Source organism: Alexandromys fortis, unplaced genomic scaffold (assembly GCF_014885135.2).
Source record: "Alexandromys fortis isolate MF-2015 unplaced genomic scaffold, M_Fortis_MF-2015_v1.1 scaffold_57, whole genome shotgun sequence".
In the NCBI taxonomy this organism is placed as follows: domain Eukaryota; kingdom Metazoa; phylum Chordata; class Mammalia; order Rodentia; family Cricetidae; genus Alexandromys; species Alexandromys fortis.
In genome coordinates this window covers 14,850-34,658 of record NW_026067941.1, presented here as the reverse complement: position 1 = coordinate 34,658, position 19,809 = coordinate 14,850, and the positions used below count along the sequence as shown (strand labels likewise).

General features: G+C 36.5%; 1 protein-coding gene across 1 annotated transcript in view; it reads right to left on the bottom strand.

The window, feature by feature from the left end:
• The window catches only part of LOC126505205 (muskelin), a gene marked incomplete at its 5' end in the record, with an annotated part of 60,757 nt that overhangs the window by 27,106 nt on the left and 13,842 nt on the right, over window positions 1–19,809 (bottom strand). Inside the window, 3 exons of the mRNA XM_050147990.1 lie at window positions 5,132–5,261; window positions 7,679–7,900; window positions 14,145–14,357. Coding sequence (XP_050003947.1) covers window positions 5,132–5,261; window positions 7,679–7,900; window positions 14,145–14,357 — 565 coding nt within the window. The remainder of the gene's footprint in view (window positions 1–5,131; window positions 5,262–7,678; window positions 7,901–14,144; window positions 14,358–19,809) is intronic.

Sequence of the window (19,809 nt, the reverse complement as noted above, 5' to 3'; positions counted from 1 at the left end):
GTGCCATGTGGTCAATCCCCAGTACCCCATAGACTAGGTATTGTGGTGTAATTCCAACACTTGTAATCACAACACTTGGGAGGTTAGGCAAAAGGATCAAAATTCTCCACTACATGGCCAGTTAGAGGCCAGTCTGGGCTACAAAGGACTCTGTCTCAAAAATGGAACAAGAAAAATTATCATTCCAACTTAGTAATTAATATTAAGAATAACAGGTCATTAGCTGGGAGTCTCTGTACTGCCAAACTTGGTACTGCTCATTGGAATAATGTGAAAGGGGCAAATCCAAAGCAACTTCTTTCATCTTTTTGCTTTCTTTAATGTCAATAAGCATAATAAACACAGTCCCATGGGGAAAATTAAAGGATAATTTTGCTTTTAAGGTTTCCATGAAAGTAAACTGATAGAAAACCAAGACATTGCAGACATTATTCATACCACCCTGGTATAATAGAAAAAAAGGGTAAAATCTAATACTTTCAGGGATGGATGAAACTCTGAGCTCAGCTGGGTCAACCCTCTCATTTTCAGATAATCAGGTCCAGAGAAGTTATACAATTTTGCTAATGGTGAAGACCTAGATGAAGAGAGACCAAGTCTTTTGATTCAATTTACTGTATCAAATACATCAATTTGCTACAATAGCTGGAACACATGGGATAAAGAGTGGCAAGTATGGGAAGGCAGAAGACACATAATTTAAAAACTAAAACAAGTAAACAGGAAGCTACTACATTAGCGGGATGAGACCCTAGGAGCTCTGCATCAACAATGCATCTGCAACATTGGGAAGGCTTCACATACACTGCTAGCCTCAGCCAAACAGAAGCGCTCTAACACAGATGCTCTACAGCAATTTACAAAGCTAAGCAGGTGACAAATTATCTTCTAAACATAATTCTCAAGTGCTGGTAAACACAGAACTTACATGTGAGAAGTATGCTAAACTGCTTGTGCTCACAGCACTAATGCCAAAGGCAACATAGAAATAGACCAACTTTTAGCATACTGAATTTTGATGTTAAAAACACAAAGCTAAAAAATCTCCTTCTTTCTAAGCAACTATCATCCGCTAATTTAAATTATAATTTTCTTCTAAGGGAAGAGCAAAACTGTTATACACAAGTTAGAAAATAAAAAACCGAGCCAAGTTAGAAAATAAAAAGATTTGTCTTTCTAGATATTGATGTTAAATCTAAGATAATATATTTAAATAATTATAAAGAGCAATGGCTGGAGATCTTACAGTGCTTGACACATGGAAAACATCAACAGAAAGCAGCAATTTTGCTATAAGAGATAAACTGTCTCTAACTGGGGATCTCAACTGTTAAAAATTCTGCTCTGTGATTTCAAACAATACAATGTAAAACTCACATTGTAAATGTAATCTTAATCAAATAACCTACATGAGTGAAATACAAACTTATAATTATATATTAAGTCTATTTCAAGTTACAGTAATTAACTGAAATATAAAAACTTCAAAAAAAACCAGCTAATAAGCACTGGGATGGTTTAATACATTACCAAATATCTACATAATGGGTATTTTCTAGGAACATTTAATAATGTGAGAAATTCAATAGTGTTCCACTTCATTACTAAAAAAATTTTAGTGCCTTAAAAGATAAGTAGTGCCCTAGTAAAATAAAATAAAATTTAAGAGTACACTGATTAAAGTAAGGTAAATATAATTCTATGCAAACACAATACTTCCTGATATGAGCTTTTCTGAATAATCTAATTTTGTGCAGGATATTTTAAAAGGAGATTTATGGATGTGTCCTTCCCCCAGAGTTTCGTAATACCTCTGAAATGCAGAGTCAAGGTTGCATCTGTAATAGTGTTAGCAATTAAGGTCAGAACCACATGCTTTAGTCCCTAAACTATCTTGAGGTGTTAGGAAAGAATTTCAAGAGACCAAAATCTACAAGGTAAAATATGAGAGGTGACCAAAATTAGATTTTAGAGGTAAGATAGAAAAACACAAGAAAACGCATGTTATCTCTAAAGGTACTACTTGGTCCTGATGAAGCAAGTAGTACAGGGCTGCAGGGCCAAGCTTCAGCCCATCATGCAGGCAGGCTGTTTATAAAGATTCTTCTTATCAGAATTAGCTCTAATCAAAAAGTCAGATCAACTTTCTTGTCTTTTCCATGAACAAAAAGGGCGTATAAAGACAAAGCCCATACTCATACTTGTATTCCTAGGCCTAGTTTGTCGTTTGGCACCTAGTAAGTGATAAAAAACCACCTACAAATTAAACGTTAGGCCTATGGTCTGTCCTTCATAAGTCATGCAGTAGAGAATGGGCTGGGAAGAGGAAGGCAGATGGGGAGAAGAAGACAAAGGGCAAATGGGTGAGACATCTCAGATTAGTACAGAATAAAGTGGCAACGGGCAGAGACATGCTACAAAACTGAGGTTACTGGTTGAATCAATGCCACCTGAGGGTGGTGAGGACACCTTCTGGAGAAAACTGAGATACTCAACAGTACCAGCCAAGTAGAGAGTCAGTCGGCCTCTACTCAGAGAGGCTGTGAGTAGGCCACCACTTTTCTTCAAATTAATCCTGGCAATTTACAAGTGTATATGCACAGTCTGAGGTACTAGGTAAGCCTACCTGATAAGAACTGAAATAGGACCTGAGCACTAGACTGAGGCTCTCAATCCCTGCCAGGTACTCGAACCCTCTAAGAGAGTAAGAGGGAAAGCAGAAAGGGAAGGAATGAGAAAGGGAACAGGAAGGAAGGAAAAGGAAAGGAGAGGTATAGATGAGGGCAGACCAAAAAAAAGCAAAAAACGTAATTTCAGTTGAACTCTGAGAGGTCAATTGAGCCATTGTATTCTTCAATTCAAGTATAACTCTGTAAGAGTTTTAGTAGCATTTTCCAGCTTGTACAAAGCAGATGTTCAACACTGCCAGAAACCTTCTCAGTAAACAATGTAAACATGTGCACACATTGGAGCTTTTTGAGCAATGAAACTCCTAGGATTACTGTAAAAATCAGCCACTTGGAAATATATTATTAAACAAGACTGATATCTTCAAAAGACATCAAATCTAGACCCAGAAAATAAATACTTCAATAACTTTATTTAGGGAAAAAAACCTTTTGTATGGGTGGTTCTTCCTAACTCTCTACTCATCTTCAGTCCTCTGCAGAGATGGTTTCCCAAGCTCCTTTATCTAAATGACTCTCATGCTACTCACTACAACAGCCTCCAGCTTCTCTCTGCAGTGCTCAGAATGCAACTGCAGGTCATTTTCACTGGAATATGAGCTTTTTGAATTAGCTTAATCCCCAGAGTCCACATATGGATCCTTAGTGCCTAGAAAAATCCTTGGTAATTAGAAGACAAGAGAATATTTGAGGAGAGAGGGTCTATATACCTTAAATGCTAGTAAATAATCAATAAATATTATTAAATTAATCAATGGATTTGTTTGTTTTGTGTGGCTAATTCCCTATAAACCAATTAAAAACTCAAACAATGCACAGCAGAACTGTAGCTCTGATTTTGGAAGAATTGGCTGGAGCAGTGACTAATGAATGAGGTAAATGAATGGCCTTTCTGTTACTTTTAGTTTAGCAATAAAACTATGATAAAGAAAAAATACCACAAAATTAAATATAAAATTTAAAATATCTGAAATAAAATTTGATACAAATACCTTCTTAAAGGATTCTGAGATGCATCAAATGTCAATATTATCTCTGGATGGTTAAGATTTTTTTGGTATCATTCTGGCTTGTTTTTTGGTGTTGTTTTAGATTCTCTACCATAAGATCATTACTTTTCTAATTATGACAACAAAAAGAACTGCCACAACTTTGCTAGTCATAACTGTGACTAAAGATAACAAAGTTGTAAATAACTACTTTAATTAAAAGAAGAGGATTACTCAAAATACTGCTTATAAATAAATGATACCTACAACATATGTATTTGTGGCTATATGTGTGTTGGGGGTGGTGAGTGGTGGACGTGTGTTTTAGTGCCCATGGAGGCCAGAGCTCAACACTGGGCCTTTTCTTCTACTGTTCTCTAACTTACTAGTTTTCTGAGACAGAGTCCCACTGATCCAGCTGGACTGGCTGATCAGCAAGCCCCAATGACCTGCTTGTTCTATTCCCCAGCACTGGGGAATACAACCATGCCTGGCTTCTGAATGGGTGCTGGGGATCTGAACTGGGCTCCTCACGCTTGTGCAACAGCACTTTACTGACAGTTACCTCCGCTGCTCTGACACAAGTATTTAAAAATGTATTTTGTAAAAGCACCATTGATAAAAGGATCTTTTTTTATAAATGGCAGCTAAAATGAAAAGCAAGCTGATCTAATTTCTAACCCCAGTGCCAAACTGGGCCTTAATCAAATCGACTCTTCTATATAGTATTCACTGGTAAAGCAATTACTGTGTTGGCTCACTGAAAAGGATCAAAATAAGACTTTTAAAAACAGTAAGTACGGTGTCTTACTAGCCATGCCAGGGCAATGTGCATGAGCTTAGTAAAGAGCCACCTTAGTAGCAGGAGATGAGCTACTTAGATGACCATCTTGTAAGCTTGCAGGTACAATGGGCTGCATGAAGACTCCCTCAGAGCAGCAGACTCCACTATGTTGATGCTTCGTCTATAGCTCACTGCAGTGAAAACAAGTAGACAGCATCAGCAAACGCAGACTACTTCTTAAGATCGCTCTCTCTCTCTCTCTCTCTTTCTGACTCTCTCTCTCTTTCACACACACACACACACATATGTTAACTTCAGAAATTTGTATTTCTGCTTAAAAGAAACAGTAAATCCCATATTTTTAAACAAATGAAATTAGAGTTTTATTCCTCTTATTCAGAATTATTTCAACTAAAGAAGTAAAGAAAGTATGAAGGACGGTTAGAAAGAGAAGAAAATGGACATCACTTTTCTATAAAAAGTAGTTAGAGTGCCAGGCAGTGGTGGCGCACGCCTTTAATTCCAGCACTTGGGAAGCAGAGATCTCTGTGAGTTCGAGGCCAGCCTGGTCTACAGAGCTAGTTTCAGGACAGGCTCCAAAGCTACACAGAAACCCTGTCAAGAAAAAAAAAAAGCATTTAGAGAATGAGAGAGATATTCTATATTCTTACCCATTCCAGAGTCTTTCTTGGTGCCGTCTGAAATTATGTCTACATGATCAGAGTCCACATCGTAACTAAAGAAATCATTCAAATAGGTCTTAGATCGCTGGCCTCCAAAGACATATAGGCAACGATTTTTCTAAAAAAAAAAAAAAAAAAAAAAAAAAGGAAAAAGGAGGGGAGTTGTCATTTCCAATGAAGAATTCAGAATGATCTTTCCAACTTTCCAGCTCTAACAGTAGTTCCTATGAGATCCCACATAACCTTCCCTTGCTTGGATGAGGAGAGGCAGCTCTCTTCATGCCACAACAGGCACTGCCGAGGCCCTGCACACCACTTATTAGGACAGACAGCAAGGGCTGCTGCCTTTGTAGAACTGTCAGAGAGAGAAAGGGAGCATAAGCGAGCAAGCAAGAAATGTCATTGGATAAATCAAAACATGAAGGACACCCCTTCTTGTGCTTGAAATAAAACACAGAGCTATCTATAAAAGTACCTTGACTTAGTTTTATTTTATAACCATATATATATTTTTATTAGAATATTGAATTTAAAAACAAGCAAAAATGAAAAAAACTATCTGTATAGAAAGCTATGACTTTATGTATAAACAGAATTCTCACCACAATCAGAAGTATAATACTAATTTTTAATTCAGTTTTTGATAATATATCCTTATAGCCTAAGTACTAAATTAAAATTTAAACGGAAAGCAATTTTAATTTTGCAAATACTAGTGATTTTGCTGTTAGCTTTGACAACTGAAAAACTTTCACAGATGAAGCAAGTAAGAATACAAATAAGACTTCGGCCTTAAAAGATAAACAAGTACAAAAACCAAAGTGAGTAACTTAATTTGAATTAGATTTACCAGTGAGAGCTCATGATTTGTCCTTTGTTTTAGCAAAAAACAAATGTGTGTGTGTGTGTGTGTGTGTGTGTGTGTGTGTGTAGAAGATCCTAAAAATGACAGCACGGAATTTAAAGTGTGACGTATATAAAAATTCATGAGCTCATAATTACAAGGCTTTTTACTACCTCACTGGTTAACTTTGGAAACTGAATTCATTAACATGCAAATCAACAAAACAATCAGATATCTATCTGAGATAAGAGTCTTACTACAAAGCTCTGGCTGACCTGGGTGGCCTCAAAATCACAGAGGTTCCCACTACCTCTGTTCATATTAAAGGCATGTACAACCACACCCAACAATTCATTTAGTTTTTTTAAGATAAGGTTTTTCTATGTGTTTCTGGCCTTGAACTTGCTGTGCATAGCCCAGGTTGATCTCAAACTCATGGTCTGCCTGTCTTAGTCTCCAAGGTGCTGGGATCACAAGTGTGCATCATTAGACTTGGCCCAAAAATCATATGGTTTCATTTTAGAGTAACCAAACAAGTCATGACATAAAGAGGATGTTTTGTTGTTCTTTTTAAAAAAAAAATAGCCACATACTTTTAAGCCCAGCACTCAGGAGGCAGAGGCAGGCGGATCTGAACAAGCCAGTTCTGAAAAGGAGAACAATATGAATGCAGACCAGCATTATATAATATTAATAAACTGCTCGACTATGATGAGTATGACAATAGTAACACCATTTTTAAAAGTTTGTATCTGTTTGTCATACACTCTAGTATCATTTATAGGTGCAATTGTCCCTCAGTATCAGCACAGGTCCTCATCCTGATTCACAAATCAGGTGACCCCCAAAATCCCTTAGGATTTGTATATAACATATACATATCCTCTTAATGTACTTTAAATCATATCTATATTACTTTTAATACCTAGTATAGACTATAGGACATGAGAGCAGTTTTTAGTAAATAAAGGGTTTTTTAAAAAGTCTATACACGTTCAGTGGAGACAAAAAATTTTAAAAAATATTTTCAATTCATGGTTGCTTGAATCTGTGGATGCACAGCTCAAAGATATGAAAGATCTGCTAAATAAAGACATCTTAGCTGAGGTCTTCCTGCATAATAAAATGTAATAAGCTCTAAAAATAATAGGGAATATAATTAAAGTAGGAGATATATTAAAAATACAGAGTTTACTGATCAAACTGACAGATATGTACACTGAAATTCACTATTATCTGCTTTGTACTTCATATAAAGAACATTTTAAAACACGCAAGTTATATAACGTGTTCTAATACTTTGTTCGCAGAAAGAAGGATCACCTACTTCAAAAAGCTAAGGAAGATTTTTTTTTGTCAGTAAACTCTTGTTCTAATTCTATATAATTAGTATGTAATTAATTGAGAGTAGCAACAGAAAAAGTAATTTCAAAATTATCTACCTAATTGCTAAGAAAAGTTTGCAAATGGTTAAGTCTTTAAAAAGAGAGCTAACTACCCAACAGCTAGGTAGCCAGTAAAGTAGGGAATAGAGTGTCTACCTTTATCTTCAGGTCACAATCACTTAGGAGTTCCTAAGTTGATGGAAATGACTAGATGACAGCTCACTGCTAATGTTCATTTCTAGTGGAAAACTTTGCTTTCTTACTGATTTCTTCCTATAAAGGTACACAAGACACAGAAAGTCTTACTGAGTGGAACAGCATGCAATGTCCAATTCGAGACTGGATGTCCTCAGGGCCAGCGTTACAGGAGTCCTCCCGAAGAAGTTTCCAGGTTTGACACTGGCAATTGAACGCAAACAAACCACTGAATTGTGGTTCACTAGCTCTGCTGTCATCTACGCTGCCATTACATGTCAAAATTCTACCACCGAAGGTGTAGATCATATGTTTTTCTGAGTCCATGCACATCTATGAGAACAAAGCAACAGATTAAACAGTTTTAGTTTGCTCCTGTCATATGTGCCAAAATGAAATCAGTGTGTATGTTTTCACATCCTCAAAGAAATCCTGAACTTTGCTCTTAATGATACTAAATACATCTCTTAATTATTGTACACATATGATATTGTTCAGAAACTGAGGATAGGTTTCTAAATACCTTTTCAATTTTCATTTATCCCAATAAAAATGAATATACTGAGTTAAGTAACTTTGTTTTCTTGATGCTATGGTACATGATTTTTACCAGAGCCAACGATGAATCGTGATATACTGAGTTTTACTAACAGTGCACACTGATCATAACTCTATGGATAAACTGTCATCATACACTCCTCTCAATCTTCCTTAGAGGGAAGTATCTTACTTGTTTGGCAAGAGAGCAGATACCCAACCTGCAAACTAGAGATTCAGCTAAACAAACCTCTACAATTATTTTACAAAACTCTTCATATTGTAAAATAATGCAACAAGCCGGGAAGTGGTGCCACACAGCTTTAAGCCCAGCAAGTGGATCTCAGAATTCAAGGTCAGCCTTGTCTGCAGAATGAGTTCCAGAACAGCCAGAGCAAAACACAGAAACCCTGTCTCAAAACCAAAAAAAAAAAAAAAAAAAAAAAGACACAGACATACCATAGGGTGAAGAACTGTCTCTTTTTACTCTATTAATTTAATTTTCACTGAATTAAGCTATGCAATTTGATTTTTACACTCCTTAAAGTAAAAATATAGTCTTCCACAAAACAACATATGAAGAAACAACTGTCAGAAAATAGTAACATCAAATTCTATCTCAAAGTCAAGCTGGAGCTCAGATATCAAAGCAAGGAGCACTTACAATTGAAGAATCTGGTAGGTACACAGAACAGCTGTGCTCTTGGTGAAGCACAGTACTAGCTGCTACAAGTCTGAGTCTCTTCTTCCACCAAACTGCTTTTGTCATCGAATCACTCTTTAATTTTTAAAAGCCAATTAAAAAAAATAAAGCACTTCAAAAAAAAAAAAAAGAAAGATTCTAGCAAAGAGAAAGAATTTGAGACAGGTCTCTACATAGCCTGGTGTTGCTCTTTCCTTTTGGTGGTTTTTGGTGTGGCATTTATAACTGTCATCAGGACTACATATAAACATTTTTTTTTTATTTTGCTAATTCATAAAAACCAGGAGGAGCAGAGTATCAGCATGAAGATTCTTCTCCACACTTACAGCATACAGGACATGAAACAGAGATAACTTTATTTATACACTATATACTCCTGTACTAAGGGACATAGTTTTTTATTTGTTTGTTTTTCCGAGACAGGATTTCTCTGAGTAGCAGTCTTGGCTATCCTGGAACTCATTTTGTAGATCGCTGGCCTTGAATTCACAGGTATCAGTCTGTCTCTGACTCCTGGGTGCTGAGATTAAAGGTGTGTGCCACCACCTCTTGGTCTGTTTATTTCTTAATAAGGGTCAATTATCAACAAATTTTAATCACTCTGGGCATCTTAATGCTGTTAACCCAGTTTAAGGTTCTTCATTTTTTATTTTTGTTTAAATTTTATTCTATACTTTAAGCATTTATTTTATTTTAAATCATGCATATGTGTGCCTGTCTATGCATGCGCATCTGCACATGTACACAAGGTGCCCCAGCAGCTCAAAAGAAGGTGTCAGATCCCCTGGAGGTTACAGGTAGTTGTGAGACACTGGGCATAGTGCTCAAAACTGAACGTGGATCCTCTGCAACAGTAGCACATGCTCTTAATTGTCCAGCCATTTCTAGGCTCTGTTTTATAGTTTTTTTTTAATATTTATTTATTTATTATGTATACAATATTCTGTCTGTGTGTATGCCTGACAGCCAGAAGAGGGCACCAGACCTCTTTACAGATGGTTGTAAGCCACCATGTGGTTGCTGGGAATTGAACTCAGGACCTTTGGAAGAGCAGGCAATGCTCTTAACCTCTGAGCCATCTCTCCAGCCCCTGTTTTATAGTTTTTAATGTCTAAAAAATGGTTATAAAAACTTTTGACAAATGGTGATTTTCATAAAAATTTGGACATCGATTTGAAAGACTAGTGGGTGTGATGGCACATGCCTTTAATCTCAGCACTCAGGAGGCTAAGGCAAATGTCTTTGAGTTTGCTAGTCTTCATAGTGAGTTTCAGGACAGTTAGGGCTACAAAATGAGAACCTGTCTCAAAAAAACACAAACAAAAAACCCTAACTGATTTAAAAACTGGAAAACTATTTATCTACTCTTTCAGGCTACATAATTTCTAAAGCCCAATAAACAGTAGATGGCCTAATTTTCTTTTTCTACATTTTACAAATTATACTTTAACAAACTAGAGGATCCCCTGTTACTTAATACCTAATGCATAACTTAATATTTGTTCAGGGCATAAAGTCTTCTGGGCTTTTACATCTCAGGCTTTGCAATATTAAGCCAAATCCTGACTTCTCCTGGTGGGAGCTGATCTACCTTCAGGAAAGCAAATCTCCCTGCGCTGCTGCCGCTCAGCACCTGTCCACTGTGCTCTCCTCCCTGCAGACCCTTGTGAAGAGGTCACTCAAAGTATGTTTTTGCCCTGTCAATTACTTGGTCCAGAAAGGAGGCCAAGACACTGAGATCTTCAATTTTTTGTCTTGTTTTTCAAGACAGGGTTTCTCTGTGTAGCCCTGGCTGTCCTGGAACTATTTGGACCAGGTTGGCCTTGAACTCACAGAGATCAGCCTGCCTAGTCTCCAGAGTACTGGGATTAAATGCGTGCGCCAGCAACTCCTGGCCCTAGTAATTTCTAAAAGTGTTTATATTTAAAGGGCAGTTTGGTCAGATCTTGAAAATCTGGTTCACACTATCTTTCCTTGAACACCTTCTAGCATGCTGCTCTCTTGTCTCCCGGCACTTGCTGCAGTCTCACAAAGGTGAATGTGGTCATAGGGTGGCACCATGGTGGCACTACTGACAGATGCTGTAGACTTTCAGCATTGTGGCCTCTGGAAGATCATTAGACCATTAAGACTGTGAATGCAAAGACTGTGAGACTCAGCCTGCCCTTCTCGTCTGTGCACCTGTTCACATAAGTAGTCTGGTTCTGACACATGACTGTACTAATGTGTGCCCTTACCATAATCCCAAAGCAATAATGCCACCTGACCTTAGACTCTCTACAACTATGAACCAAAATACGATTTTCTTTTTCTTTATTTTTGTTTTGTTTTTGTTGTGTGTGCTTATTTTTCGAGACAGGGTTTTTCTGTAGCTTTGGAGTCTATCCTGGAACTAGCTCCTGTAGACCAGGTTGACCTTGAACTCACAAAGATCCGCCTGCCTCTGCCTCCCAAGTGCTGGGATTAAAAAGGCGAACACCACCACCTCCCGGCTGGTCTTTTCTCTGTATAAGTGCCTCAGCTATTTTATCACAGTGATAGAAAGCCAAAACAACAGCAAAAGTAGATATACAAACAGTCTCCTTTAAGTTCTAAGTGGATTAATAACTCTGTCTGACTAAAAATAATGTTTTAATTTTAGTTTTATTCATATGCTTTAGAGAGGTAGCTGGCTGCAAGCTTGAGCCACAAGCCCAGTCACCCACTGAGCTATTTCATCAGCCCTCATTTCTTTCCTAAGTTAGTTTCTTTCACCTACTCTTACCATTTAGTGATCACATCTGTATTGTTCAATTTACACTTTATAGTTCTCTTCAGTGTCACGCTTCAGTATGTCGTTAAACTGTCAGAATGCTGAATGAATGCACTCTTATCCACTTTTGTATGAAGGAAGTACTTTCCCCTCTACTATTTCCTTTAAAGTAGTTTTCTAAAGATCTGGTGTTGGTTGGTTACTGTTTATAATTTTTCACATATAAGTGAGTTGGTTTTCCTTGGACCCAATAGTTTGCAGAGAGTTCTATGGAAGAGGGACAGTAGTGTTTAAGGGCCCTGGTGCAACTGAACAGAGGTGTGTTTCTGTAAAGCCATGTCTTGTCTAATTTTAAGATCTCATCTGGTTTAGCAAAGGTCTATCCCAAGGTGTCTTTTTAAAATTACAGTTGTCTATTTTGATTCTGTATGCACATGCTTATATACCTGGATGTGAGCATGCATGTTCCAGTGTGCATATAGATGTCAGAGAATAACTTGCAGGAGTCAGTTATTTCCTTTCATGCTGTGGATGCTAGAGACCAAACTTGGCAACAAGCACCTTTACCCAATAAACCATCTCACTGACTGGTTCTCAAGATTTGAATTTCCCTAGCTCACTGATTACTGCAAAGGAAGCTAGTATCCCCACCTATCAAAGTATGTTTTCTTTTTAGAACACACTGCTCTCTTAAACCTGTTGGGCACTGACACTGCTAGAGGTTAATGCTCCGCCTCCCGTTACTGCTCTGTTCTTCCACTTAGGATTCTGCTGTACCACTGCAGGATTTCCCCCCATATCTCAAGTGTCTTCATTGCACAGTATGGGCTTTAGCACATGTACCAGGTTTTTCTGTTTTTTAAAATTAAACTTAGGGGTATTACGACCTTTCTCTGGCTCCCAGTTTTTTCTGGACATGTGATTTACATATGGCTTTTAAAAACCTTTCTGTTGGAATTCTTGCTGTTCTTGAAAACTAAGCAAAACAACAACATGGGAAGTCTGAGAGCTAACCTGCCATATGCTCACCAGAAATTCAGGTCTTTTAATTTCAATTACTTTAAGGTTAATATTCAAAATGGAAAAAATAATTTTTAAATGTGTCTTTATCTTGCCCTCATTCTTCAACATTTTGAATGTTAAGTATGAAACCCTAAAACATCATGGCACTACAAATAATGTTTGGAGTGTCATGAATATGAGTTAATAAGTTCTAACTTGCAGCTTTATTTACATGAAATCAAATGTACACTGGAGGCTTAGACAGGTGCTGCTTGCTCAGCATCATAAAAGTATAATTGTTTGGCTGACTTAGGACCAAATTCTGGTTTCTCCATCTCCCTGGTTCTCTTATACCAAGTGACCAGTTGAAAACTTAGCATTATTTATTTAATAGTAGCCAACATCCAAGGAGCATCCTGTTTTCTCAAACTCAAGACAAACAGATGATATACACAACTGTAAGCTATGGTCAGACTATGCCATAGCTCTCCTATTTTCAAACCCATACAAGTAATTTTTTGCAAAATTCAGTATTTTTTGGTAAAATATTAACATTTTTGGTCAAAAGAATAAACTGTTCCCTAACAATATCATGTGCTGGCATTCTGTTCTTAGAAGATCAGAATCAGCCTAACTTCTTGAACTTCTTTTTCCCAGAACAACACAGGATGCCAGGAAGAATGGCTTTGGAAACTCAGCCATAAAGACCCTGTACAAGTTCCAAACTCAACCAGAGGATCCTAACATTTTTATTTTTCACCTACAGTAATTGATGGATATAGTTCATCATTCTTTTATACCAGTCATGTATTAACAAAAACATGAAAATAGGATCATTTCAAAGCAAAACATTGTATAAAGAAACAATAAGTAAAGGCCTGGGCTTCAGCTGCGATATAAGACTTCAGGCCAAAGCTGGAAAGCAGCACAGCTCTATCACAACGCCAGCTGATAAAGTGAAACAGATCTCATCTCTCCCACAGGCTGAACACTGTTGTAAACAGGTCAAATGAGTAAAACTTCCTATGTGAACAACAAAGCAGTTACTGTTGTCTTTGACTATGATAGGGATGACGAAGAAACAATTGTCTTGTCCATAACACCATTACATGCTGAGTTTCAACTTAATCTAGAATGTGCCAAATTTTACATAGCTTCGTATTAAATTTCTGATTACAAATAAGACAAAGTATATTTTAGTCTAACTCTAGATTTTAAACTTATTAGCAAATGATTTTAAATTTCAGGGAAACAGAATAAAAATATTAACAGGGTAAATTGTAACTGTTATAGTTTATATATATTTTAAACCTCTAAACTTGTTTTTCCTAATATTGCTTCATCTATTTGCTATACTAAAGTTTTAAATAGGTTAACAATTCTATAAATATTAACAGCTTAATATTTATCCTATACCAAAAACAAAAAATGTAATAATAACCTTACTCTTCCTGAAAGAATTATCTTTTTACCGACCAATAGTGTCATCAGTTAGATAACACCATAAAAACTCTAAAGTAGACCTCTAGGAGCAAAAATTACTCAGCACTAGTTAATTCTACCATCATTTAACTGCATCCAACCTGATGGTCAAACACCAGTTTTGGTCCACCATCAGCAGCAGTGTCTTCACTTAGCAACATCCAGGTATTGGTGTCAATGTCATAACGGTAGAAGTCACTTTTCAGAGACTTGCTGTTCCTCACAGAGGAATCCAAGTAACGGCCCAACGTGTAGATTTGCCTCCGTTGAATGTCAATGCACATTTTATGACACGACCTGGCACTGGGACCATTCTGGAGAAAGAAGGGTGGAAAGAAAAGGGAGTGTCAAAAGCAAAGAGCAGAAATGTTCTCTTCTGTTATATTTCATTAAAACTCATAAGCAACTGATGTGGGTCTATCATTAAACTTATAATAAATCTCTAAAGAAAAGCAAAAGAAGCAGTAGGAAACACAAACTTTACCTAGACATGCTTTAAATCTGCCAGGAAAAAAATATGAACTATTTTATACTCTCTGGCACTTGTTATAACATCATATACATATCCTTGTATGATCCACTGTATCATATACATATACATGAACACAGTCCAATTCCCTATCAAAAATCTTCTTTAAGGCGTACTGGATCTTTAAAAATATTGTGAACAAAAAAAAAAGAAGTTTAAAAAATGTGCATGTATGGTCTATGTATGTATAAGGTGTGTGCATGTGTGTGTAGGCCTGAGGCTAATATCACCTGCCTTGGTTTGACTGTTATTCACCAAATGACTATAGCTTGTTTCAAGCTGATATAAAACTCACCAGCACATTTTCTCAGTTAAGATCTCCTCTTGCCAGATGTCTACGTTTGTGTCAAGTTGACAAAAACCAACCTATACACTTGCTAAATCCTGTTTACATTACTGTGGATAGATGTATTTCACTGAATCCTTACAAAAACTCTCCATATATAAGAAGCTCATTATCACTACTTCACAGTCTAAACTACTGTCTAGAGTTAGAAAACGAAGTGATAATGACATCTAAGCCCCACTGTAACCAGATTTTAAAACACTATAAAAACCCTGTTCTTTTCACTTCAACAGGCAATTGTTTTTTTCCTCAGAAGAGAGAAATAAGCAAAAATCTAACTGCTAATAAAATTTATATGCTCATGACTGAGATGACGAGAAATAGGAAGCCTGCTGAATGGCTACCAGGAGACTGGGTGTAATCTGCAGGAAATAAAAAAAAAAAAAAACCCACTATAAGGTCCTGGAGCAAAACAGAACAGAAAATAGCAATATCATACAGGAAGCAAAATAATATAAATAATTTGATTAATTGTGGGAATATTACACAGGAAAAAGGCTTGACATTAGTAATAGCAATAAAGAAAATAAGCTTGAGTGCAATCTGTGCTTTAATATTCACACAAATTATTCTAATACTTAAGTTTTAAGGTTTTTTTAATAAGATTTCATAGATAAGGTAGAAATATTATTTATGGAAAGGTTTATTCCATTATTAGATAATCTCAAAGAAAAAGATGGAGTTATATACAGTAAGCCCATGCCATATTCCCATTAATATGAAATTTAATTTTTAAATTAGAGACAGCACCTCTTGCTTCAGTCAAAGCACTAATACCATTAAAATGACAAGTAAATTATACCTTAGAGAGAACAAAAATTAAAAATGAAGATAACAGATAATAGAAAACGAGAACTAGAATATGTTATTTTATAAAGGAAGAGAAAATTCGACAAACATCAGAAATAAACTCAGAGATATCACTGAAGAATAACAGAAATTACAAGGAAAATAATGTTTATTAAGAAAAACATGTGGGCCGGGCGGTGGTGGCGCACGCCTTTAATCTCAGCACTTGGAAGGCAGAGGTAGGTGGATCTCTGTGAGTTCGAGACCAGCCTGGTCTACAAGAGCTAGTGCCAGGACAGGCTCCAAAAAACCACAGACAAACGCTGTCTCAAAAACCCAAAAAAAAAAAAAAAAAAAAAAAAAAGAAAAGAAAAGAAAAGAAAAACATGTATAATTTGACAACAGTTAAAAGTGTACGTAAAAATTTGGCAAATGAAATATGCAGATAAAATGGCCACAGTCTTCAAGAAAATATAACCTATCAAATGTCATGAGACATGACACAAAAATGCAAAGTCCTTCCATCTAAAAAGTGAATTTATCATTCAAAATCTTCCTATAACAACAGACTCAGATAACTGCCCTGGTAAATTTTTATCAAGCATCCATATAAAAAATATTACTAATTTTAGACAAAAATTTCAGAACTCATAAAGAAAAACTCCATTTTGAACTCTATTCTATTCCACTTCTAATAGCAATACAGAAGGAAGTTCTGACATGGTTCAATACATGTTCATGATAAAAAACAATCAAAGCAGGAATAGAAAAAAATGCTTTAATCTGATAAAAGATGATGACAATACGAAGCTACATTAGTGAGATTCTGTCTCATAAAAGAACAACAAATATCCAAATAGTACATTTATTCAATATTAATATATAAATGTTCTACATCTAACTTCTGAGTCAAGAATGTTTATTCTCACCAACTCTATTTATTTACCAGTGCTCCGCCAGGTCAACTTGGTGAAATGGAAAGACATTAGAAAACAACAGAGGTCATGAGGAAACGAAGAGAAAGAGTAAATGAGTTCTCTAGTCACACACATCCACTTCATTACAGTAAGTGGATTTAGTAAAATGGCGTAACACAAATGAATGCCTCTCTCTGGGGTACTTCAGACAGTCTATAAGGTCAAAGTTCTTTCCATGAAAATACTTAAACATTTGTCTCTTCATTCTCAAAGTTCCCAGGGGCTACATGACTTTCTGACACTAAAAGTCTGAACGCAGAACTAGATGTGACTCAACTATTTCCACTACTTTCTATTACATCAAACACCATGACTTTAAAAGTATAAAACAAGGCCATTTTATGTAGAATGGTTGTCTCAAAAAGCATTGAGTGTATTTTTAAAGTTCCAAGTTCATACAGAGGTTTTTTTCTCATGGTCTATATTAGAACAATTATAACTAATCAAAGTAACTTATTCAGTTGGGCACAGTAGCATATGCCATTAATCCCAGCACTGGAGGAAACAGATGCAAGCAGATTTCTTTGAGTTTGAAGCCAAATGGGTCTACATAGTGAGTTCCAGGACAGCCACAGCTACATTAGTGAGACCCTGTCTCAGAAAAGAACAACAAATATTCATTCAAATAGTATACTTATTCAGAAATTATGATTAAGAAAGACATTTTCTCAAAGGAAGAGAAGCATATGAAAACTGAAGTAAAATGGAAAAAAAATCTGTTGCCAATGATATAATACACCTTTTAAAGAAATAATCAGAATTGTGGAAAACTGCCATTGATCTTGACATCTTCTCAGTGTTCAAAGACCTTTCTATGGAAACTGATCATGATATGAACAAATGTATTTTGGGATAGCATATAATAAAATATGCCAACATTTATTTAGAAGTGACTCAATATTTTTCAAATAACCAAAACGTAAGTGAAAATGCATATACAGGCTTTAAAAAATCCATTCAATGAGCAAACAGGCCAATGAATTTTAGTACAGCAGGTACAAAGAACATGTAATATGGTTCATATGACAAGCTACCATAAAAAAAAAAACATGGCTATTTGGGACATGAGCTCAAATAAATAAACCAATACGCAGTTGCCTGGAACTGGTGCTAAAGATCTATCCTCTTGCCCTAGGTACATCTATAAGGTGTCCAATTTTCTTCATTTTTTCATGTAAAACATGTCCTAAGAGAGTAAATATATAAATAAGAATCTAGCTGTCCTTGACTAACCCAGTCATTAAATGTATCTCTAAAAATCTAAAAAAATGCTATTTTTAAAAACAGTTATCTTAACAAAAATATGTACAACTGTTTTTGTAAATTAATTGATAGATATTAAAAATATTTCTAACATAGTGACTTTCTGCCACGTCCACAGCAGTGACTGCCGTGTAGTGACAAAATGCCTCTGCGCTGGCTTTTGCCTGCTGAAGGATTGGGGTTAGAGCTTCCTGGAGCGAAGCCCCAGGTGGTCCCCCTGGCAATCAGTGGTCGAGATAGGACCTGATGCCATAGGCAAATCTCGTATCTGGAGATGGCCCTGAGAGCGAGCCCTCCTGACACCTTGCCTAATCTTTCTCTGTATTTCTTAATTTTCCTGTTTACAGCTGACCACTTACCAAGAGATCAAAGTGCGTCCTTGGCTCGGCCCCACCGTTCATTAAAGCAGTCCCTGAGGAAATAAAGTATGCCCCACGCCACATGAGCCTGGGAAACTTAATTATGAAACAGAAACGGCTAAAGTTGAAATGTTACGAGGGAATCATCATAGTGAATCAGATTTAGAGAGAAAAGGAGAATTAGAGAAAATTCCCCTTTATGGAAGGATTAGCTAGATCTCGGAAGCCCTGGTGTCTTTATAGTAAAGAGGAAAGAAAGAAAATTATTGAAAACATGAGACCAGCTTTAATATATTGGTATAGGAACTATCTTGAGTAAATGAGAAAACTATTAGGGAATATGGAGCAAAGAATAAAAAATTATATACATAAAAAGCTAGACCCAGGACCCTGAGAACTAGTCCCCCACGGTAGAATGTAGTTAATGGTGCGAGACAAAACAAAACTGAAAGTCCTTGCCAACATCTTGAGCAGGTAGAGGGGAGCACATAGAAGGAGCTCTATTTTGATTATGCTTAGCCTTGATTTATGTCTGGAACCCTGAGTGGGGTGATGTAATGAGCCTGCCAAGTTCTTTGATCTGTTTTGTACAAAAACTGAAGCTTTGCAGAAGTAAAATTGCAGCAGATTCTCACTACACAGTGTGTCTGTCTGTCATTCCCTTGCGTCGTATCCTGGCTATCCTATCCTTCACCCTGTTCTCCCGTGGATAGTGGTCTCCAAGAGGGACGGTCCGTGGCAACTTTCAATAAGCATATCCCAAACAAATTAAGAAAACACTAGCAAGTTTTTTTTACATACACAAAGGAATCCTACTACTCTAAGATTTGAAAATCACTAATATAAGTAAAATCCAGTAAGAAGAGCCCTCCCTAATTTCTTATTGCTCAATAATCCTAGGAATGAAGTCAGAGACATTTACTAAAACAAAAGGCACAATTTAAATGTGTGTGTGTGTGAGAGAGACAGAGACAGAGAAAGAGACAGAGAGAGAGACACAGAGAGAGAGACAGAGAGAGAGAGTCACTGAGACTAATTCTGGGCATAGCATGGGCTTTGAGGTTTCAAAGCCCACCTCCAGAGACACACTTCCTCCAACAAGGCCATGCCTCTTAATCCTTTTAATCCTTCCCAAATAGTGCTACACTCTGACACTAAACATTTTTATTCAAACCACCACAGGCATCTATATGAAGGAGGAACAAACTATAATAAACCCGAGCTCCAGTACTGAAACATTTTATTACCTACAAAATAAAAGTTATCAAAATAATCACTGTTCAACTTCATTTTTCATGTTACCGTGTGTGTGTGTGTGTGTGTGTGTGTGTGTTATAAAAAAATAATGAGCTGGGCACAATGACACATGCCTGTATTCCCAGCACAGAATATGTAAAGCCAGGAGGAGAAGCTCAAGCACAGCCTTGAACTATAGGCCAGTTTGCCTTATCTAGTGAGACCATGTATGTCTCAAAAACACATAACATCTGTACTACTCATAAA